Source organism: Paramormyrops kingsleyae, chromosome 1 (genome assembly GCF_048594095.1).
Source record: "Paramormyrops kingsleyae isolate MSU_618 chromosome 1, PKINGS_0.4, whole genome shotgun sequence".
In the NCBI taxonomy this organism is placed as follows: domain Eukaryota; kingdom Metazoa; phylum Chordata; class Actinopteri; order Osteoglossiformes; family Mormyridae; genus Paramormyrops; species Paramormyrops kingsleyae.
Window position 1 is genome coordinate 29845001 of NC_132797.1, and position 24535 is coordinate 29869535.

The 24535-nt window shown below is 48.2% G+C and overlaps 1 protein-coding gene across 9 annotated transcripts in view; it reads left to right on the plus strand.

Moving 5' to 3' along the window:
- The window catches only part of LOC111851656 (5'-AMP-activated protein kinase subunit gamma-2-like), a 68707-nt gene that overhangs the window by 24687 nt on the left and 19485 nt on the right, over positions 1-24535 (plus strand). For 7 of the 9 annotated variants that reach the window (XR_011992123.1, XR_011992124.1, XR_002840066.2 and 4 more), the window contains one exon: positions 24029-24234. Coding sequence is in view for 6 of the 9 variants with exons in the window: in XM_072713279.1 (XP_072569380.1) it covers positions 24029-24234 (206 nt within the window). In the remaining 3 variants the exon portion in view is untranslated. Of the gene's footprint in view, positions 1-14781; positions 15331-24028; positions 24235-24535 lie in introns of those variants that run through there. The other 2 variants (XM_072713294.1, XM_023826754.2) reach the window with 2 other exon arrangements.

Here is a 24535-nt window from a genome sequence, read left to right on the forward strand (position 1 = left end):
ATGGCAAATGGAATACCTGCTACTCCACTTTTGGAAGGGGAGGGGTGGGGGGTGGTCAGGGTACGTACAGTGCTTTGCTTTGGGTGAAACGGCATGAACTAGGGACAGGTGGCCCAAAATATGCTGCTAACTCTGGCCGCTGGCTTGCCCTTCCAAAATTAACAAGGTTAAGTGTTCTTAGTACATTTTTTTTTATTATTAATGTTTAATGAATGCAATTAAAAAGGAAAACAGTGCAATTAAAATCAATATAAACTGCCGCAGGTGTGTGTTGTTTCCGTGAGGTATATTTAATGACGAGGGGCCGTAAGAACCGTTCTGCACCCACACACATGCTAATCTGTAAATGCCGGTCAGAGGTCATGGTGCCCGTTGTGCTCGACACCACTGGAGTGCGAGTTTGTTTGATGTTGCATTACTCCTCCCGTACTCACATTGCGCGGGTGCTCCCCGGTAACCTACCGGGCGGCTTTGTGCCATCTCTGCGTCGTCGTCTCTCTGCGGGAAGCGACGCTGACTGTTTCCGGTGTTGAAGGGTATCACTTCTACTTTCCAGCCGATGGTAGACGTGTTTAAGGTTCCCTCCCATTTTAGCTCTGTCAAAGACGCTGATTTCCTGTTATGAGTATTTATCGATGCTGACGATGATGATGATGATGATGATGATGATAAATTAGTAGCATTATGGGATCTTTGCTGTGACGGAAGGGTGAGCTGCCTTAGCTGATCCACGGCGTTGGGATGCTAAGGGGCACGGCTGTGTGGGTGCACTGGGGGGGGGGGTGGCGCGCAGGTCAAGACAGACATATATACACACACAGTTGAATGCATTCACAGATCTTTGTGGGGACCTGAAAAATGGTCCCCACAATGTCAAAATAACAGGTTTTTATTACATTGTGGGGAATATTTGGCCTCAACAAGGTAAAATAAACCTAATCCACACACACACACACACACACACACACACACAGCCACATAGCCGTCCGCTCTCCTGTTCTCCATTTGTGGTTTCACACAGGTCTATGTCCCGTTGGCCTTGCGGAGAAATCTGGAAGGGGGGGGGGCCTGAGCCATCAAGTCTGCCCCGGTCTCTCCTTTTCATGCTTATTTCTTCCCGCCTGGCTTTCTGCAGTGACTCGGCTGCCCCACCCCCATGACTCACAGTGCTAATATAAAATGGATCAAGGGCTCCCGCCATTGCCGTCACTGCCCGTTTACTGCCCGCGGGGGGGGGGGGTCTGAAATGTCACTGCGCCTCGCACACTCGGAGCCTTTTCTTTATGTTTTATGGCTTTCAAATGATGGAAAGTTAATCTAAAATGTTTTGGTAATGTTTACCATTTAATTGTAATTTAATTGCAGTCTCCATCAGTAAATTCTCTGGATATTATCGGAACTTTTACTTTGAATACCTTTTTGAAGTGAGAGAATACTAAATTTGAATTGTGTACTCAGAATTTGCACATCTGGACTGTAAAATCCTGTTTGTTTATGCCTATGTCTATAGCTCTATCTCTCTCTATGTTATTCTCAGCCCTGAAATCTTTGGCCGCGGTCGATCATATTCTTTTTCCCGTAACGAGCTGCCCATTTGCGGAGCAGCGGTGTAAATTCATGCCGTTTTATTCTCTGTGCCGACTGCAGGCTCTGTCTCCTGCCTGAGGCATCTTCCTCACTGAGTCTGACAGCGCGACCGTGTCTATATGCTCTCGTGAAAAGGCCTCTGACTACTCACTCCTGAGTGGCTGGACGGTGGATTTCCAGAGAGATCCCGTTTCGGACACGCCCCGTTTCGGACACGCCCCGTTTCGGACACGCCCCGTTTCGGACACGCCCCGTTTCGGACACGCCCCGTTTCAGACACGCCCCCATGCCCTCGGCTGCCCTTCCCCAATCAGGCCCTGGCAGGTGCTCCTGCACCTTTAACAGCTCCTTTGGCAGAGGAGGATGTTTTGAAGGTCCAGAACTGGGCTGGGCAGATCCTGGGGGTGGAGCATGGGGCTCCTGGGTGTTGGTAGGTGGTGCAGATACTGCTCTTTAACACAGAATGTCAGCCGTGTGGGTGGCAACGGAAGAATTATCTGAACGTTAGACTGTGATTGGTTAGACTTCAATAAATTATGTGGAGGGCGTGTCTCATCGATGAGCAGGTGCGTGTTTGGGCCGGACCGGCGGAGTGCATTAAGAATACGCTGTTTTACCAGCAGTACATTTACAAAGCAGCTATAGGAGGCGCTGTGGCCAGAGCTATGAGCTTGTGCTAGAGCTGCTCTAGGCAGAGCTCAAGACTGTGACCACACTGCCACCCTGTGGTCACAGCCCTCCACTGCGGCCTTGCAGAATAGAAAATTACCTTAAAGTGTTTTTTGTGTTTTTGAAGAGGATTTTTTTTCTTTTCCAGTCATCTGCAAGCAGGTGTGCTCTTGTAACAGAAATATGGATATATTAGGATGCAGAGATACTTTATAGGAGAGAGGTAGATTGTCTGTCTGCCAGAAGCGGTCAACTAACCTACTGGAGCAGTGGCATTAGCAGGATGGAATCCTGGAGGGGGGCATTTGAGTATGCTGGACAGGCACTGATGGGGGGGGTGATGGTGAAAGTTATGTTGATGAATTAGTGATTCTGATGATCAGTTACATGCATCCATAGCCATGCCTGTGTCTTGGGGGCTTGCAATGTGGATTTAGTGGGGGGTGAATTAGGGACAGTGAAGGATTTAGGCCAGGAACAAGCACCCTGACTGCAGCTGTCTAGTATTAGAGGGTTGAGAGTCGTTTATACACTATATGGACAAAAGCATTGGGACACCTGGCCATTACATCTACAATAACTTTTATGACGTCCCATTCTAAATCCATAGGGGTTAATATGGAGTCGGTCCCCCTTTGCAGCTATAACTACGGCCACTTTTATGGGAAGGCTTTCCACAAGATTTTGGAGCATTTCTGTGGGAATTTTTGCCCATTTATCCCGAAAACCATTTGTGAGGTCAAGCACTGATGTGCTGATGTGTTGGACATGAAGGCCTGGCTCACAATCTCCATTCTAGTTAATCCCAAAGGTGTTCAATGGGGTTGAGGTCAGGGGTCAGTGTGGGCCAGTCAAGTTCTTCCACACGAAACTCACCCAACCATGTCTTTATGGACCTTGCTTTGTGCACTGGGGCACAGTCATGCTGGAACAGAAAAGGGCTTTCCCCAAACTGTTCCTACAATGTTGGAAGCATAAAATTGTCCAAAATGTCTTTGAAGCAATAAGAGTTTCCTTAATTGTAACTAAGAGGCCTAGCTCAGCCCCTGAAAAACAACCCCATACCATTATCCCTCCTCCACCAAACTTCACAGTCTGCACAATGCAGGAAGGTAATGTTTTCCTAGCATCCACCAAACCCAGATTCATCCATCAGACTGCTAGACAAAGAAGTGTGATTCATCACACCACTGCTCCAGTGCCGGCGTGCTTTACACCACTCTGTCCGAAGCTTGGCATTGTGCTTGGTGATGTGAGGCTTGCATGCAGTTGCTCAGGAATGGAAGCCCATTCCATGAAGCTCCCAGTGCAGTTTTGTGCTGGAGTTAATGCCAGAGGAAGTTTGGAACAGTTACAGAGTCAGCAGAGTGTTGGTGACTTTTACACACTATGCGCCTCAGCACTTTGTGGCTTTGAGTTTCTGTTGTTCCTAAACGCTTCCAATTTGCAATAATACCACTTATAGTTGACCGTGGAATATCTAACAGGGAAGAAATTTCACAAACTGACTTATTGCAAAGGTGGCATCCTATGACAGTACCATGCATGCAAGCTCTTCAGAATGACCCATTCTTACACGAATGTTTGTAAACCTGACTGCATGGCCAAGTGCAATGGGTCTGAATGAAACACCTGAATTCAATGACTGTCCCAATGAATTTGTACATGTAGTGTATGAGTCCATCAGTGGCAAGACGGCAATGAGGATGAAGGAGGGGAAGAACAGAAATAAATACAGCCCCCCCCCCCAGCCTGCTCAGACAATTCTCAACCCTTTGTCACTTACTGGACGGAAACATCATCTTCAGATCTCACGACCGTGACTTCCCCCTACGATGAAAAGCCCCCCAGCATGATGTCGCAGGGAGAGCACCATCTGCATTGTGGGATCAATGCCCAGCACGCCATGTGTCTGGGATTGCTGCCTGGACATGGGGAGGAGAGCATGGAGGGCAGGGCAGCTGACCGCCTATGGCGTGTGAAGCCTAAGGGGGTGTGTCACCAGGCTGCGCTTGCAGTGCACTTAGCCCCCTCACCTGCGAATCAGTATCCGCCTCTCTTTGGGAACTTGTGACAGATTTAGTTCCACAACCTGCCACTAGGTGGCCACAAAGAAACTTGCCAATGATTTTGAACACGGCAAAAGGTTGGTTTTACCCAAGGGGACGTTTACTATTGTAATGAAAAAAATCTAAGTGTAAGACTCAACGCAAGCGTAGCAGTCAAAGGTTGTTTGTTTACACATTTGTGCTGAAGCTGGTTTCTGTATGTTGAGAAGTGACTACAGTAATCCATCGACTGATTCCCTGTAAACACTCAGCCAGTGTCACCGTGTGTGCTGGGAATGGCGGTGCTACGGCGGATTCCACTGCGGGCAGGAGGCCCAGAGCTTCGCAGTGGCTTCCTGTCCTCTTGGCTTCCAGGAGAAATGGTTCGGGATTATACCGACGCGATCGATTACCATGTGGTGTTGAGGTGGGGGGAGGGGTGCTCTGCTCTCAAGCCTGGGGAGGGACCCAGTTCTGATAACTCCAATACTAGTTACTGTGATCACATGGCCAAAAATAGCAACATTAGTTTTATTGGTTGGACAGAAGAAGGCTGACAAAGGTGATCTATTCCTAACTACCGGTTTGTATGTATTACATGGATAGTCTCATCCTGCTTTTGAATGAATGATTAAATACGTTATGCAGTAATGTCTGTAGTAACCTTAAAGGCTGCTGTATACATTCCGCTGTTTTTTTTTTCTGTCAAGTTCCCTTTGTTATTTTTGTTACATGAAGTGTGTGTATCCCTCCAATCGGATCACAGAACGTCCCATCGTGGCTGCAACAAGCCCCGCCCCCGGGCCTTGCTGCTCCAATTAGCAATGTGGGAATTCTAGGTTACTAGTGGCATTCAGTCACCCTGGTAACAGGCAAATAAAACAATGGCATGTTAAACCATGCAGGCCTCACAGCTCTGGCGAGTGATTGGCTAATTACTGGCCTTCGATTGATGTCACGTACTGTACGTGGCGCTGCGATCACGGGATCCTGGCAATGCTGTGCTGTGTCACACATTGCTTGGCGACCCAAGATCAAGGCTGTCGAAGGCACCCCAACTTAAATGAAACCACCAAAATTTTCATAAGGGGACAGAAATGGTCTTTATTGGTGTTTTATTAAGTCTTCCCAATAGGTGACATAAGCAGCCGCCAAGGGCACCATCTTCTGAGGGGGTGCCGGCGTAGCAAACTGCTGGCCTCCCCTCCCCCACCTGACAAGCTTCACCACCAGTGCCCCCCCAGTGTAAGGAGCATGTAGCAGTTTTAATTTTGTTGACGAAAAATTTTCGTCATAGTTATCGTCAATGACCTTTATTTTCAGAGTAAAATTAGACGATGACTAAATAAAAAATGATTTTGCGAGGCCTAAGACAATGACAAAGTGTATTGACAATATCGTCAACGAATAAAAAAACGAAAATGTTTGCCAGAGACGAGATACGCGAACTACATTATTTCTGATTGTAAGACAGGGTATTTAACTAAAATTTAAAGAGGTCCAGTTAGAGAATTTCTTGAAGCAGAGGTCCGGAAGATCGTAATGTCTAACTATTTAGTGTGATATATATTTAAGTAGCCTGTTATAGCTATATCAACATTGCATGTAATCAATACCTGACTGTCAAATCAAATTCAGTACAATTCAAAAACTTTTTGAATATATTTGTCATGTGACATAGAACTGAACATATGTATGACTGCCGATATGTATGTTTTCTCATTTACTAAATAAAAGTAGGGCTGTATTTAAAAATGAGAAAACAAATAAAATGTGAAAATAATCCGTGTTTAAAGTGTTTAACTTAAGCCGTAAAACCCTAATACATGCAGTCGTCTTTATGCCTTATATATTTTAGTGTTAATGGATTTAAGCATTGGTTTCGATAATCCCACATCGGTAATAAGTCTTGTTTTAATATAAATACATACAAACCTGTCACGTTAATCGCTATTAGAGTAGGATATAGGCGGCCTTATTTCGAAAACATATGTACAATGTGACGTGTTTTTCTCATTCATTTTATCTTTGTCGGAGTAACAATGCAAACAGAATGACAAGCTGTTTCAGGCGAAAACAGTGCATTTTACTTTTCATTTCAAATAATAATGAGATGTCTGCATGTAACAGTTCTTACCTTGTAAATTGTCTGCTTTTGTATTTAACCATGCAAATACACGTTTGACGTAGCTAATTTTAGGTTTATAATGGAACAATATAGATTTGCCGTAAGATTTCCTGCAAATGAAGGATAAAAAAAACGTGTGTGTCATGCCAGAAGCTTGAGATTTGGCAACCCTGAAAACGAACATTTTTTGCTTCACCGGAGTTGATTTATATAACGAATAACAACTGTATAAAGTAATGTTAGGCGGAAACTTCAAGGCGGCCTTGGCTCTGCACTGGCAGGTAGTATGAGGATATGAGAGCCTTGCTGACTTCATTTGGGTCTCTGAGTGTCCCTAGTTTTGCGTATGGGCATGGTGAACATGACAGTCCCCTGCTTGCTGCAGACACTGATGTCAGCCCCTTCCTGTATCGGTGACTGTGGCCTCGCAGGGTTTCCACGCTCCCTGCTGGTTCCCACATTTTTCATCGGGCGACTCTGGCATCTTGGGTTGTATCCTGAATGTTCTGAATCCCCCCCCCCTCCCCCCTGCACCACCCACAAGACGTCTCTTCACATGGTTGAAAATTTACTTCCCAGTGCGGAATTTCCTAGACATCCCCCCTCCCTCACCCATATTTTATCCTGGTTATAATCACACCTGCTGCCATTGGGGTTGCCCGGACGGTGAAGGTTGTGTTGAGTGACATCAAACAGTGGCGGCCTTCATGTTTGCCAAGATATGCAGGGGGAAAGAGGCAGAGGCCCCACCCCCACAAAGCAATTTATCCAATCAAGATGCCCAATGCTTCGCCCATGTGACCTCTGTGGGACCCACACTCACTCATTCTCCCAAATGCTCACATGATGGTACCTCCCTGCTCATTAAATTCAACCCCCCCTTCTCACCACCTCACTTCCCAGTTGAATCTGTGATCTGCACAAACCTCTTTCCCACCATGTTTAAGTTTAAGGACCTGACTAGACACTGATTATGCCAATTAAAAATGCCCTTGTGGTTTGTGAGTCCTGCTCTGCCCCCTATATGTGCAACATGGTTATTTTGTCAGTTATGTGCTGTCTGTCTCGTGGCTCGAAACCTTTGTATTTATCCTTCATTTGCAGTAACAAGGGTTAAACATTTCTGTCTTGTAAACATCATACTCTGGGTGAGTCACAGAGGTCCCATTATGCTGTAGGTTGTCATCATGCTCTCGGTGCACAGAGGAATTGTGGGTGATTTAGTCAGCCTGATGGAGTGAAATGGCTGACCCCCCCCCCCCCCTGCACGTGACACCCCCCCCCCCCCTGCACGTGACACCCCCCCCCCCCCTGCACGTGAGCATAGGTCTGGGTAGTGTTTCATTCGCTGTAATACAACAATTAATTTACTCCTTTGAGAGATGCCTCATTTCCGTTTCGTCCTGAGGTTGTCACGGCGACATGGCAGTGCCATAATTCTGTTTTTACGTTCTGTCCCTGTCGTGTTAAAGCTTCTACTAAATAAATGTAAATATTTTTTAAATAGCATTCGGACCTGCAAATGTACTTCATAATGTTTAACCTCTGTCCGCAAGGTGCCCCTGTGGGAGATGGACAGGTCGGTAAGAGACATGCAGATTCAAGCAGGTCATCCAATCACAGAGACCCCATCACCGCGTGCCCGACCTGACATCTGGTCACATGACACTTTCTCTGCCTGACGGATAAAACCTTCATATTTAGCTCACTGCATCACATGGTTTCTTTTTAACAGGCCGCCTTTTGAACATTTTCCTTCTGGAAAAGTCACATGGCAACAGTGACTGACATCCAGCATTGCTCGCTCACACGGACCTCAGCTGCACAAACTCTGATCCGCAGCTGTCGTCCAGTCATTTCGGTCCATCCAAGTCCCCCCCCCCCCCCCCCAATTCCCCCTGCCTGTTTCTACTCCCCTGCCTGTATGGATATTCTTGTTCCGTTTTTATTTATCATTTTAATTAACTTAAATCCGCCTTTTAATTCTGCCTGCTGTCAGACATGTACAGAAGCTGCAGAGGTCGGGGGGCCCCATTCAGGGGCATATTGGGTGCGTGTCGCTGGCATTTCAAACCCCGGCAACCCCCCCAGTGCACAGTAATGGTCACTAGCCGTTATATTCTGCCTGCAGTGTTTTCATCCGCACTCCCCCACTGTGTTTAATCATTGTCTGGCTTATCACCAATTAAGATATTAAATTAAGCTCTTTCCCCCCACAAATGCCCCTGTCAGATAATATAATTGCCCCCTACTCCCCTGGGGAGACTCACGTGTTTTTCAAAACACTCCAAATAGTTTCCAGCCTTATACCCTGAGTGTGAGGAGGAAATGCTCTGGAAGGCGTCCAGAGGCACAAGGTGACCCTGCATAACGGTAGCGGTGATGGTAGGTGGCGCTGTGTCCCGTCCTTGGACACCGTGGGTGTGACTCGCACATGCACCAGCAGTGAAAGCAAATAAAAACTAAAAGTAACTTAAAAAAAAAAAAAAAAAAAACGGAAAACTGACGAAAAGCAAACGAAATGCAAAAAAACATGTCCAGTTCCTAGGCTTTGCTAACATCAGACGGACCATTTTAAAGGTAATCAGCCATGTCATGAACATTTTTTCGAATTCACGGGCCTTAACTTTCTATGGCTGGAAAGGGTGCAGGTTTTGGCAGATGGTCTGAGTCTAATGGTCTAAGTCTTTTACTTGAATACTTTAATACTTTAATAATATAACACGGTTGACTCAGGGCGGCAGCGCAGCTCTCATCCATAGCTCGACCGACAGTACCGCCTTCCATGCCATAAGCAGTCAGTGTGCTAAGAAACTGGCTGCAGAGAAGGATGTGAAGCTAGATGTGGTGTGGAGAAGCCCTTTGATGCTGTGCCCTCATCCCAGCCTTCCACATGACCTTTGACCTCGTCGACCGGCTTGACTGAAGGCAAGTTTTTCATAAGTTACGTCAGTTCAGCGTTTCTTTTCAAAGACTGGATATTACCAGTTAAAAAAAAAAACAAAAAAAAAAAAAACACAACCATAAGTTGGAGGACGTGGTTCACAGTAAATGGCCCCTCGCCTTCTCAGGGGCGCTGGGCCCCCCAGAACACGCCATGTCATGGGAAGGGTTCATTCCAAGGACCTGATTTCACGGGCCGATGGGGGGAGGGGGCCGTTTGTTGATTTGCGGATAGCGCCTAACCCCCCCTGGAGCTCACCTCTGCCGAGCTCACCCGACCGTGTCTTCCAGCGGTTTCCTGTAAATCCCACAAACTGCTCTTTGGAAAAGGCCTCAGGCTCTGCCCTCATAACTTGTGGGCCCTTAATGACCCTAATTATGCCAAGTTTATGTTCACTCAGTACGAGCATGAGGCATTTTTTTTCTTTCACAATCATGTTAAAATCCATGCCTGTCCCTGTCCACGGTCATGGGAATTTAAACGGCAATAATAAATGTGAAATATATGTTCCTATAAGCCACAGCAGTATGAAACATCTTGTCATAGTCTTCTTATGGAGTAATTCAGGTTAAGGGCATTAGTTTAAGGGTACAGCAGCAATTAGAGCTTTCAGGTTCTGAGCCTGTGTCCTTGGCTGCTGCCCCCGAACTGGTATGGATTTATCAGTCTCGGAATTTTCCATTGGACCGCTGGCTTTGGGCTGCTAAGCTTGACTCCACCTCCTCATGCTGTTTGAGGATTCGCAGATGCTAGGGATGTACTTGCAACCTGCCTGTGTTTCAGCTCCTTTGTCCCCTGTGTTCTGTCACCCATGGTTTGGGTGGGGGGGGGGGGGTAACCAGTTAGAGTCCACCCTCGTCTTTTGACAGGGCATCTCTGAGTTGGACTTGGGGAGAGGCTATGTGGTGCAGCAGCTGGGTCTGTGTGTGTGTGTGTGTGTGTGTGTGTGTGTGTGTGTGTGTGGCTCCAGTATATATTACATTGTGGGGACAAAATGTCCCCACAATGTGATAAAAACATGTTATTTTGATGGGGGACCAAGTTGAGTTTTATAAAAATCTGTGCCTATAATCAAAAAAACTAAAAATACCCAAGGTTGGTGCTAAGGGCTCACAGATCCGCAAAACCCAGAAATGCCAGGCACTGTCACAATCTCAACACAAGGATCATCAGCAAGTTCACACAACACCCCACATTGTCCCCATACAGTCTGCAGCGTAAGGGTCAGTACGGGGTATGCATGCTCCACCCTGAGCCTCATTGCCACCAGCCCCACCATGACAAATTTAGGATCCGTTGACCCATTTTATTCTTCTGAGTGAGCTGAATCGCAAGCTTAGTCTGCCCCCAAAAAGTACTCCAAACCCTCCTTCGACTGCAGAAACATGTCCCCAGCCCTCATGCACCTCAAACGAGATGCTCAGAGGCTTAATCTTGCCCAGCAATCCTCCTCCACAGAAGGATCAATATGTCTGTTCATAGCCACAGCTTAATGTATCACCCTCCACTGCAGATCAGTTGTATGTTACTCTGTGGGAGGCTTACAACAGCCCAAGGGGTGGGGAGGGCATCTGGCACCAACAAACCCGACCACCTGGATACCTTAACCCCATCAGAGAGCCCTTGTTCTTGCCTTGCCTTCTTGGAGGCATTCAGAAAGTTCTTCAGTTGGGCACTCTGAAGGAGAGCAAAAGGACAGTCCTCTTCCCCATGGCTCTCCACTGCTGCTGAAACGGGCAGGGGTGCGAAAGGTACCCTTCAACCCTCCTCCACCGCAGCTCTCCTGAACTCTGTAGGCAGCAGCGAAGAGATATGGTCCAAGATCGCCTGAATGAGTTGGCAGGACCGGATCCCCGTTTAAGTATTCAGGACAGGGACAGACTTCCAGGTTCCAACCTCTCTGTTACACAAGGTTCGTGATGCCTGCTGCCATCAGGCACTGCCAAAATAATCCAGATACTAGACCTCTGGTCCAAATCAGGGAGTTTTAAAACAGCTCCTCCTCCATGCTGAAACATGGCTGAGAGCCGAACCTATTAGTCCGCAGCACAGAAGATCACGTCTTCAGAACGGACTGGTAAAACAAGGTGGTCTCTCACACGTCCATGTCCTTTAGATCCAGCACAAACAGATGCCTGTCATACCCTAGACCGTCTATACACTGTAGCAATGTGCAAGCTGTGTCAGCCCACAGCAACCTGACTCCATACAGCGATGACTTCAGCCAGAAAGCAGCCAGTCAGGTGAACAGTCCCTGACCCCCTTCTCTCACAGGTTAAAACTAAAAAAGAAAAAAAGGTATGGATCCAATGTTGGCCAGACCAGAAGAAATCAACCAGCCTCCTCTGGAGCTCTCTGACCAGTGCATGCGACTGCCCCAAAGCTATGAACTTGTGCCTGGATGCAACCAGGTTGTTGGCCACCAACACCCTCCCCCTGTAGGACAGCTGAGGCCGGATCCATGTCCCACGAGACAAGTTGGCATACACTTACTCCAGTAACCCCTCCCAATTCTTACCAAGGGAGTCTGCCAATCCGAATTGCACTCCTAAATACTTCACGCCCGTCCTAGCCCATGCTAGTCACCCGGCAACTTAGGCAGCACCTGGCACTGCCACTGTCCTCAAACATAGCACATAAACTTACTCCAACTGACACGAGCCCAAGACATATTCTCATACATCTCCACAATCGTGGCTAAAAATTTGAGAATGACACAAGTTTTGGTTTTTACAAGGTTTGCTGCTTCAGTGTTTGTAGATCTATGGTATATTGAAGTATAATTGCAGGCATTTCATAAATATCAAAGGCTTTTATTGACAATTTCATTTAAGTTTATGCAAAGTTGCTGTGTTGCTGGACTTTCTTGGGCACCCTGAAGCCTTCTTCATGACAACTGAACCTCTCTCCTTGAAGTTCTTGATGATCTGATAAATGGTTGATTTAGGTGAAATCTTACTAGCAGCAATATCCTTGCCTGTGAAGCCCTTTTTCTCCAAAGCAGTGATGACTGCGTGTGTTTCCTTGCAGGTAACCATAGTTAACAGAGGAAGAACAATGATTTCAAGCCAGCGCCCTCCTTTTAAAGCAGGGATGCCCAACTCCAGTCTTGAAGGGCCAGAGCCCTGCACATTTTTGGGTTTCCCTCATTTAACACACCTGATTCAACTCCTTGTGCTAATTACCACACAGCTCTTGAGCTGAATCATTTACGGTGGAACAGGGAAAGAACTAAGCTACACGGGGCTCCGGCCCTCCAGGACTGGAGTTGGGCACCCCTGTTTTAAAGCATCCAGTCTGCTATTCTAACTCAATCAGCATGACAGAGTGATCTCCAGCCTTGTCCTCATCAACACTCTCGCCTGTGTTAAGGAGAGAATCATTGCAATGATGTCAGCAGGTCCTTTTGTGGCAGGGCTGAAATGCAGTGGAAATGGGTTTTATTGATCACTCTTCATAACATTCTGGAGTACATGCAAATTGCCATCATAAAAACTGAGGCAGCAGCCTTTGTGAAAATTAGTATTTGTGTCGTTCTCAAAACTTTTGGCCACGACTGCGAGTGAGTGCCTGAACATGCTCGTCCCCCCTTACAAACACAGAGACATCATCAGCATAAGCTGACAAAGCAATGTCTCTAAGCCCAACCGCCCTTGTAGCCCGGCTCTCAGCTTACACAGCAAGGCTCAATAGCCAAGCAGTACAGCTGACCAGACAAGGGACACCCTGATACCCATCTGCACCCTGATGGGGCAGCTCAGCCCAGACCTCGCCTTAAGCATCACAGAAGCATCAGCATACAAAATCCCTATTCAAGACATGGAAGTCGTCCCCATTCCAAAAGCTTTAAGAGTGTTAAAAAGATACACGAATGATTCTATCAAAGGCCTTTTCCTGATTGATAGAAAATCACCCCCAAATCGGGAGTCCAGTCCGCACCAGGCCATTCCATCACGCAGGCTGAAAACGAAACGTGTGGCATCCATGGCCCTAATACTAGACATCCTTGTCCAGACTAAAGCCCACTCACCCGCTCATGTAGGAAGGAGCTCAAAGCCTTCCTTTTCCATCCAAGTCACCTACAATCTCAAGTTTAAGTCAAATTTCCAGCAAACTGACGTCCTTCTCCAAAATCCCAAGGACAAAAGACTCAGACCCACACTGTCCCCACATCCCACCAGGATGGCAAATCAGCAAATCCCTCCTTTTCCATCTGCCACTTTTCCCAGTATCATGACAAAGCCGGTACAAAAACACTCCAGAAGCAGCTTAGTGTTGAAGCTTCGAGGTCCTCGACAGAAGCAAGCCAACCAACGCCATGTGGTGATCGGAGAAGGCACACAAAATGATACATGCTGTCAATACTCTCTTCCACCCAAATTGTACATATTGGGCCCTATCCAGTCTAGCGGCGCTGAGTCGACCATTTGATACCTTTGGCCATGTATACTGCTTCGTTCTATGTTTTCGTCTCCCCTCGCGTCTTCCAAGTCCTGATCCCATACTAACCTGTGGTGGAACTCGGCGGAACTTTCCTAAAGTCCCTGACAACCCTACCAGAAGGGGAATGCTCCCGTGCAATATCCTTATCAGGAGCCAAAGGCAGCACACTGAAAACCACAACTTAGTTGGCGATACCAGCAGTATGACTGCAATATAAACACCTTGCACTGTGATTCTACGTGCAGTCAACTGGTCAGCTAAGCTCATCTCCTTCAAAAACGTCACCACTGCAATGCCGACTTGGTACTATTGTATCCTTCCTGCTCTGCCACTCCTAACAGAACACCCTCCACTGTCACCTCGGGACCAGTTTCACATATAATCACATGCAGCAACGCACCCATCAGAACGGGACCCCATCAGAAAGAACTAAACCAAAAAGCATGCAGCGCATATAAACTCACTAAGCGCCGAAGCGCAGAAAGAAAACCAGAAAGCGAAATACACAAACCGCTACTGCTCACCCCCACGTGGTCCGCCTGCTCCCAGCAGTCACTGCAACAGAGAGAGGGGGAAGGAGGGAGGGAGAGCGAGAGAGAGGGAGGGAGGGATGGTGAGCGAGGGTAAGGGAGGAAGAGAGATGGAGATACAGGGAGCAAAAGATGATGACAGAGGTAGAGAGGGAGCATGGGATGGTGAGAGAGGGAGAGAGATTGGGGTGGAGCTAGAGAGAAGGAAAGCTAGAGAGGGAGAGATGGAGAGATGTTAGGGTTAGGAAATGAGCAGCCTGCAGCAGTGATGGAGGAAGGGCAGAGAGGTGGAGGAAGAAAGAGATGGCGAAGGAGTGGGGATGAGAGGGAGAAAGAGAGATGGAGGGAGAGGTAGAGAGAGAGAGGGAGAGATGAGATGGAGAGAGAGAGGCAAAGTTCAGGAAGTGAGGGGGGTGGGCAGTGTGTGTGCGGCAGGGGGGTGTGGAGAGCCAATCGCTGCCCCCGCAGCCTGTGCCGGGGTGGTTTCCTTTTACAGTCTCTGCCATGCAGGCTATTTTAAAGAGGCTCTGCACAGCTGTACGTGACAGAGCAGTCAGCAGCAGAGTCGGAGTCTGCCAGCATTTCGGGGCCGAGCCACACTTCCCTCAGGAAACATTCACCGGCTGCTCTTCCTTCCGGAATTAACCGCCGAGGATCAGGGGCGGACGCCCCCCACCCCCTAGCCTGAACCTCGCTGCGATTCTGACCCAGGCTTCCCCCTCACCGCCCCCAGCTGAGGATGAACCTGCTGGGGTGACCCCCCCACCACCCACGCACAGCCCTCCTCCAGGAGGAGTCCAGGAGGAGTGGGGATTGTGGACCCTGCCTTGCTCTGGGCCATCTGTGCTCAACGGCGCCCTCGACTGGCCAGTCCAACTCGGCACTCCATGAAGCGATTCGGCAGCCTGCGGGGGAGCAGGAAGCGTAAGGACCAGGAGAGGCATATGGGCCGGCGCCAATCCGAGCCCCACGGCCCTCTGGGTAAGAGCAAACCCAGCCTGTAGGTGGCACGCTCCGCGTTCTCCGCCTCCTGCTTCACCTTACGTCTGGTTATTATCTATGTCGGAATGGCCGATCGGTGTATGGCGTGGGGGGAAAAACAGGGCTGTCCTGTGTGAGAGGTGACGGCACGGGCTTGTGGATACGGTGAATAGGGAGGTGTCCCCTGAAATGGATGACAACAAAGAAGTGAAGTTGTCAAAATGGCCCATCCTGCCTCCTGTCATGATACCCACCCACTGCTGTCCTGGTGTAGAAGAGTGGCACCGATGATGCAGTCCTGTGCTAATGGCTAATGAGGCTGGCAGGTTGCTACAGCAGGCCCCACAGGGCGTCCTGCAGATTTAGGTTCGTCCTGGGGGGTGTCTGTCTCTTTGGGTCAGTCCCCTTCTACTTTTTATCTGTGGTGAATTCCCGTAATCCATCGATCTGCGTAAATGCTATGTTTTCTTTGTTTTGTTGTCCCGCTCACATCTGGGTGGGGCCTTTGAAAGGGGTGGGGCTTGTGGAGCTAGCGGTGAAGCTGATAGGCTGTTTGGCGGGCGCTTGCCGCGATGCTGACGCGGGCTGTCCCCTCTCAGGTTGTCCCCTCTCAGGTTGCCCCTCTGCACACGGGCTCAGCTGACACACTCAGTGCTGCCGGCATCTTGTCACGGTCACTTTTGGTAATTGAAAATGACACGACGGTTTACAGGGTGGTTCAAGTGGCTTGGGGGTGTGTGTGTGTGTATATGTATATGTATGTATATGTTTGTGTGGGGGGTCTAAATTTCATTTAACTCGACGGCAGTGTCCACCCGCCCCTTTAAGGTGCCAGAGCTCCATGTTCCTATTTTGACTCTATATCTTTGTCAGAACACTTTAAATTTGTGGTTTATCGCTAGCAGGATGGGAGGGGGGCACTGGAGGGGTAGAGGAGGCAGGTCATCATTGCATTTTGATGTAACTACAGGAAATAGCTTAATTGTTTTAAATATGGTATAGTAGAGCTGTTAGCCTTTCAGACCCCCACAGAGAAGCCCCCGGGGGCGCCCCTCCCTTTACTGGATCTTCATTTCCACCTGAAATTACCCATGAAGCAAAGCAGTAGCTGCTGTTTTTTGCAAAGTGAATCATTTCATCACTCTCTGCTGGTCTGACCTTGTTATAAACAAGAAGTAACCGACACCAGCCAAGGCTAGCTATTAAAGAGTGTTGAAAAACGTTTTTTTTTTTTTTTTTTTTTTAAGAAACCGTGCAGGAGCCCTTGCTGGTCTTATCTGCTGTGCGACTGAGCCCCAGAGCACTATATTAAGAAACAGCCATACTGGGAAAGCGCTGACCTTGGAGCTGCGAATGTCTAGAGATAAGGGGAGCAGCAGCTGTAGCGCAGTGCCACTTCCTGCGGCCGCGCACTGCTGGCCGGAAGCTTCCAGAACATTCCGGTTTCGCACTGAAGGTGGGCAGCTGCTGGCGTACCTGCACAAACCCTGTGACTTGTTCAGGTTTATCGGCTGAATGAACCTGCTCTTGTAGAATGCGGTATGTTCCTCACTGGCAGGGAAGGTGCCAGTTAGAGAGGCTGCTCTGAGCAAGTCGTTACATTTTTGCTGCAAATTGTAAAGCCACCAGACCTTTGATTTTGTCCCCCCCCCCCTCCCAAAATGTTTGAAGTAAAATTGTGTTCAGTGTCACAGAAAGGCCCGCCCATTACCATTAAGGAGCAGTGTTGTGTAGGTTCTCTGTGGAGGGGTTGAGGTGCGGCAGTGCTGAGGTTTAGAGTTAATCCATTCTCCTCTGACTTTTGTTCCGGCTGGTTAGTGCCTTTGTCGGGTGACACAATGGCCTACAGCCCACTGTCCTGAAAAGCGCCACCCACAGGCAATGCCCAGAACACTGACACAGTGGGCTTTGCATACTGAGGACCCTCCGCTGTCCAACCCCCTCTCACTGTGGTCTCATCCACAAACAGAATTCTGCCTTATTTACTGTATGAGAGGCATCGCCCGCTGTCAGCTACTGAATCGTTGCTTTCAGAATGATGGACAATTTAAGCTTGAGTCCCCATTAGCTGCTCTGGTGGACTATAGGATAGTCCATAGATCAAAGTTACTCTTGACTTCTCCCCAGGATTAAGTCACCATGACGATGACACTCCATTATTTCTGTGCAAGGTGGGCCTTGTGGGTTCACTATGCACTCTGACTGGTTCCTGACCATCACCTCAAGGTGACTGCAGTCTGATAGCTGGGATCTGGGACGAAGATTCCCAGCTGATCTCTGGGAGTAGCTGAACTGGGCCTGCTGGGTGTCCCAAGGCGGGGTCGGGTCAGGTCAGGTGACAAGTACATTCCCTCACTTCACCTGGACTTCATTACCCATCCTGCAAGCTTTACTTCGGTTTCTCCCTCCCCTACACCCAGACCCTGAAGCCCCTCACTGCCTCTCTCTGTAGCTGTGACACCCTGTGCTTTTCCATGTGTTTCTGCATGTTTCCCGTGTGTTTGCCATGTGTTTGCCGTGTGTTTGCCATGTGTTTTCTGTGTGGAGATGCTAAGACTCACCCTCCATCTTGATAAACACATCCTCCTGCTTCTCCCCCTCCCTCCCTATCTATCTAAATAAAATCACCAGCCCCCATCCTCCTGTCCCTGCAGCCCATGTTTCCCTGCACCATCCCACCTTGGACCCCCCCCCCCCATCTTACCATGATCTTCACAGAAGAGCAACATGAGAAGCTGTCAGCATGGCGACAGCTGAGCATGGGGCAGAGGTGGGGGGTTTGCAAGGATTCCGGGAAACCAGATGACTGTTTAAAGTTCGCCGGCCACCCTCCGCCGATGCACCGCGAACAAAATCTGCTCTCGTGCTGCTGACCCTCGGCCGCTTAGCCTGCTGTGTCAATGTCAACACGTGATGATCGCTCTTTAAAGTCAAACCCCAATGTTGTCACCAGCTTGGGCAATCAGCCCAGGAGGAAATACCAGCCTGCAGGTTGCCTTGATGGTCTTCATCATTTAGATTGGAAATCAGCCCATTAGGGGTCACTCTACAAAGCCCAGCATGTTAAAGTCATTCCACAGGTGTGTTGCCGTATCTGGTCCAGCTTTGTAGATCCCATCCATCCATTCTGCTGGACCTATGTGCCTTGTTCTGGGAAGGGTTAGGGTAGGAGGCAGGGTGCATCCTAGAATGGGGAAGCAGTCCATCATGGCTCAAAGGCTGAGAGTTCAACAGAACCATGTGTCTTGGGAGTAGGGGAGGAGACTGGGATACCTGGATGAGCTCTGAAACCTGGGAGTGTGAGGAGTGTGACCCAGTGGTGCCCCCTGTGTCACCCCAGTGTAATATTCACAAGTGTCATTGAAAAATAATCTGACAGTTCAGCCGATAGATGTGTGTGGTGCTGTGCGAGTCGGTCCGCGTGGCACTGTTCCTGATACCCGACCTTGACGCTGTTACCTGAACTCTGGCTTCTGGGGAATTTCCCTGCAGGACACACAGCAGTAACACACTCTGTCACTCCCAATATAGCACTCACTCCCAGCACACCCTCAGGTTTTGTTCCCGGTGTGAGCTCACATTGCACTCCTGCCATGTCATCTGAGTTGCCAAGAAAGGTCATAAAGTTCATTAAGAAATTAAACAGGGAGGTCATGATCTGAAAGCATTCATCAAAGGATTGATGGATAGATAGATATATATATTTATTTATTTGAGTGATTGATCCCCAGGAAGAAATTAAGGTGCAAAGAGGTGTATATTAGCAACTCCCAGTCAGTGCCACATTGGCTTCTGGGAACTGTAGTCCCAGATCCATCAATTGTGGTCATCTACCAACTAACTGCAGGTGGCACTGTTTCACACTTTTTGAAGCCTGGAAGCAAGTGCATGCGCTCAAACGGGTCTTTTATTCACTGTGCTGAAGGTTGGGTGCATTTGCGAGTCCATAAATCTGCAGCTTGTCCAGAAATATACTCTGCGAGTCCTTGAAAATGTGGAGGGTTAATTTGATGATGGCCTGGTGGAGTTTGCCGTACCACGTTCCACGATGCTGCTCCTAATCATGCCCACCTTTCTTGTCAAATGATCGTTTGCACTCTGTGTACAAACAAGAATTAGGCGGCGAAGTAATTACTGCTATGAAGTAAGCGGTACCATTGTGAATACCTCACTGTGTGAAAATGAACGTCCAGATGGAGCTCAGGGTGCTGAAGGAGGCTGAGCTGCACTAAGCTGGCAGTCATTTCCACGCCACTGGTGACGGGTCTTCCAGGCTTCATGGTACGCAGTGTGACAGGTGGAACTCTCTGATTAGATGCACCTTTGCTCTACAAGCCTTGGCTTCTTCCTCGGTGGCATTATTGATGTGTCTAGACCCTTGGGTTCCTCTGTCATAGACTCGTGGTGACACTGGAGTGTCAACGCCGTACCACAAAAACACAAACCCTTTCATTTGATCTGTGCTTCTGTGTGACATCCCCCCCCCTCCAGACTCAGCATGATGTGTTATCCACTCTCCTGGGGAGCAATTTTTATCCATAAAAGCATTTATCTCACGCCTGTGGTATTTTACAGACTCGCTGGCTTTTCTGAAACCAGTCTGTCATGTTGCAGAACAGTGTGTCACCCCACAGGCAGCACAGTCATAGTTTCTGCCCCATAATCATTTTCTCTCATCACCAGCCCCCCCGGATCCTCATTGACCCTTCCCTATGTCCGCCGCAGCCCCCGCCCCCCCACGTCCCTGTTATATACCTGCAGTCGACGGTGTACACACCCTGTCACCGTGACTTTGCTCGTCTTCCTGTCCCTGTCTCTAACTCCGCCCCCTTTGCCATTACACCCTGCACAATTATAATTCTGCTTGTCGTAAACATCATTTGCGCCTTTGGTCACGTCATTTAAATGGGTTCTTGTCTATATATGTCCCCCCCCCCCAACCCCCACTATCTGTCTTGGGACAGTACAGAATGCAAACACTATAAACAGTTTACAGTTTATTTGTAACTGGATGGACGGAGGGACGGAATGAGAAATGAAATGAGAATGAAATGAAATTTTATTTGCCGTTTGTATGATTGCAGCTATATTGCAATGCTTCTTTTTGCATATCCCATCTTGCTTTCCTCTTTATGAAATACGCAAGTGAGAGCAAAGCTTTAGGGTCTGAGCACAGGGTCGGATGGATGGATGATAAATATTTAGTTTCTTTGTATCAAGGGTTTTATATCGGTTTAATGTTTCTAAATAAGCACTCAAGTTACTTTGCCTTTTAACAAGCACCTTGAAATAAAGTAGTAAACTTGTTTGTAGTAAAATCATAGTAAACATCTTTTATTTATAATGAGTATTTAGTGTGATTTCTCAGAAGAGGGCTGGAAGCTGTTTTTCATGCGCCGCCGCAGCTGATCTTCCCATCGCAATCCCATCACCTTCCCGGGGTTTCTGGGCAGGATGCCGGCCCAACTCGCATGTGTCGCCGTGGTCACGGCAAAGCAGCTAATAAGAGAGGCTTCCCACAGTTCCCTGGGACATCGTCTGCGGTTAGCATAGCCTTGTCTGTTCCCAAATACATGTTTACTGTAGCTTGTGTTTATTTATCTCTCTTATCTGAGGCAGCCTTGGCAATTTTACCCTTTCGCTTGGTAAAGAATCTGAGCCCCACCCCCCCCCCCCCCCCCCCTTACATCTTGACCTGGTAACCTTTATGGTATCGGTCCTTGTCGCTAACCCCGCTGCTTGCTGTTGAAACTTTAAAGATCGTTTTCTGCATGTCAGCAGCTATGTTACCATAATATCTAGTGGTGCTCTCTGACCTTTGACCCCTCACCTGCTTCCCCTTCTCCCCTGCACTCAAAATGGCATTCGTCTACAGATTCTCTCCTCGTGTCTGTGGTTTCACTCACCCTCTGTGCGCAGGCTTTACACCCAGTAATGCCGCAAGGAACCTTGGGAAAACTGCAGTCAGGAATATGTAGATTCAAAAACTATCCTTGGTCAGGCCAGGCTTCCTGTTGAGAAGGAATGTTCTGAATCTAAGACCAGTATGAAGGAACCACATGACCTCACTGCTAGTTTGCTTGAGTAGTTGGTCAAGGTTTTGCCAGGAATAGGTTAGAGGTGACGATTTCAAATCCGCTTATTATGATTTATAATTCACAATACCAGTGAGGATTCTGATGAGTAGTTAATTGACCTTTATATCACTCAAAATTGAATTGAATGCTAAATGTTGCCTCTTTATTCAACTGAAACTTTACAGGCTTACTGAAGAATCCAGAATCTTATTTACCCTGGTAAATAATTATTCTGCATTTGGTAGGAATTGGCAGCCCCTGCCAGCCCAGTCGGATATCAGATGTCTGACGGGTCTTGCGTCTTGAAGTGTCTCCTCTGAAGGCGATTGCTTTGCTGTTTTGACACTGGCACCTTAATTTGGAGTTTGTGGAGTTTGCATGTTCTCTCCGTGTCCTCGTTGGGTATCGTCCAGGTACTCTGGTTTCCCCCCACAGTCTAAAAACGTGCTGAGGTTAATTGTAGTGTGGATGTCCGAGTGAACGGCGTGTGAGTGTGTCCTACCATGGCTTGGTGCCCCGTCCTGGGTTGTTCCCTGCCTTGCGCCCATAGGCTCCAGAGCCCCAGGACCCAGAATAGGTGATAGTCAGTGACTCTGAGTGGATGGGTCTAGAGTGGGTAGGGGGGCATTGTGTGGCTCAGTGAGTTAGGACACAATACCTGTGATTGGAAGGTCACAAGTTCAAATCCCAGTGTCAGCAGTGACTTTGCCTTTGAGCTCTTGAGCAAGGCCGTTAACCCCCAATTGCTCTAGTGACTTCTGACCCAAGTTTAGATAAAAGCATCTGTTCCCTGACTTCTGAACACTTCAGAACTCAGGCCACTGATAAGAGGGATGCCTGCTGCCATGGTAACAATGTGCGGGTGCCTAGCACTGAGCATGTGTGCCCGCCCATTCCTGTGTGTGGCAATTGTACTGCTTAAAATTCAGCTGCTGTCCTGCAAACAACCGGCCCCCAGACCCCTGACGTTAATGAACTTCGCCGGCTTCAGGACCGAGGAGAATCGGGCCTCTTTTTCACAGACGGTCATTTGTCACAACCAGGCTTTGTGTCCGATGACATCATTCAGGGACTGAGGTCCTGCCCTGGAGATCTTTTCCCCTGATGTCTCTCTAAAAGAATTCCTACTTCTCATCATTGAAGACAGGATTAATTCAGTGCCTTGCAATTTCCAAGGCAATGGGGCTTTAAAGGCTGTTTTTACTTTTGTAACATAAACTCGTGTTAAAATAGTGAGAATGATTTGCTTCTTCAGGCTGTAGTCAGCAAGACCAAAGAGCTATATCAGTCAAAGCCCATGTAGTGCCCCAGGCAAGGGTTTACTGCCAGTGCTCTCCGTACCTTAGGTCACCTGACGAGAGGGTGTGGCCTTTTTTAGAGTCCAGCCTGAAAGCCGGACGCCGGGAGGAGTGGGCTGGTAATGTGCTGTGGCTGTTTTTTCCCTCTCAAAAGGTTATAGTCTGCTGGAACACTGTGGTCACAGTATCCTCCTCTCTGTTCATGTCCATTTCACAACATGGAATTATTGAGTGGTCATGACATCAGAAAGAAGATGATTCTTTAGCGCAGTAGTGCGTAAATATACCCGTGTGGTGAGTTAAGTGCAGATGTCATCTGAGAGAAAACAAAATAATAATAATCAAAACAAACCCTGGATTTCCTGTACGTTTTGGGAAGAATATTTCAGCAATGTACACAGCGCCCCCCGCAGGCAAAATCAGGCAATGTTTTACCCCATGCACTCTTAGTGGTCAAAGTGGAAACCCCATGACAGGGCTCTTTGGTCCAGCGTTCAATTCCATTTTATCTGCAGTCCAGCCAATCATTTTCCGATTGGGGGAGGGAATGAATTAGCTGGCATTTCTTCTCTCCATTTAATTACAGTGTCAAGTAACGTCAAGTAATGTCAGTAGGCAGTCGTTCCTCCATCCAATCAGGACTGACTTTTCAAATTAAAAAATACAGTGTCGGATCAGTTAAGTTTAGGCGTGGGGATTCTGTGCATTGGGGATAGCTGTAGTGTTAAACAGATCTTTTTAAATTATCTTTACAGTGCTCCATGCTACTGAAAACAAATCCAGATGAAGTCAATTATTTTAATAATGTTTAGAATTCTTCGAGTGCTGCGACACCTTTGTGTGTTGACGCCCTAAAACAAGGGCCTGACAGGAGCCCTGATCGAGTCGCATTTCCTGCACAAAGGGGCTGCCGTATCAGACAGTAAGGGCTCCTCCAGCTGGCCTCATTGTCCGCAGCAGTCTGCTTTCATTACACCCATGCAAATGAGCAAATCGGCCTCGGCAAATGGATTCGACTAAAGGCCATTGCTGTCAGAGCTTGTGGCTTTAAGGCGCTGGAATGCGTCAGGAATGTAGTAAAGGCAATAACGTCGTCTTCATTCCGAAGCGTGTTTATCGGAAGGAGGGAATTATTACAGCCCTCGGCAGAATAATTTCCCGGGGGGTACAAATCAATGTCATTGTGATGGAGGACAGTTTAACACAATTGGGTATATGTCCCCCGCCCCAACCCCCACTATCTGTCTAGGGACAGTACGGAATGCTGTTTCAGTTTCAAGCTACTGAATGTGTTCTGATGCCTCCTGTTTCCCCCCCAAACAGCTTCTGGGCTCTCTTCCCCCCCTACGACACCCACCCAAGCAAACAAACAGCCCCCCTTCCCCCTGGAGGCTTACCAGAATGAGCCAGAGCAGCGGGAGGCCCGGATGCGCTCCTTCTCGTCGCCCCCGGATACAGGCCAACGCTTCACACTGCTGTCCGCCAAACCCCCGACACCAGACTCAGCACCCGTCACTACCTCGCGACTCGTAAGTACCTGCATCTCTGCTTGTGGGTGTGTGTTATATAATCACCAGCTATATGAGTGTTTGACTGGTTTGGAGCAATATGACCTCAGCCACTAGGTGTCACTGTAGTTAAGGATCTGTTTTTAAAACACAGAACACAGCTCTTTCCTGTTGGGGTGGGAGTGGGGGTCTTTAGCCAGGTGCTCACCCTGAATCACTCCAGTGAAAACATCCATCTGTATAAACAGATAACTGTAATTAGTTTTCGTTACAGTTGCTCAGCAGGCACGTTTATCTGAGGGCTGAGGTAACCTAGCAACAC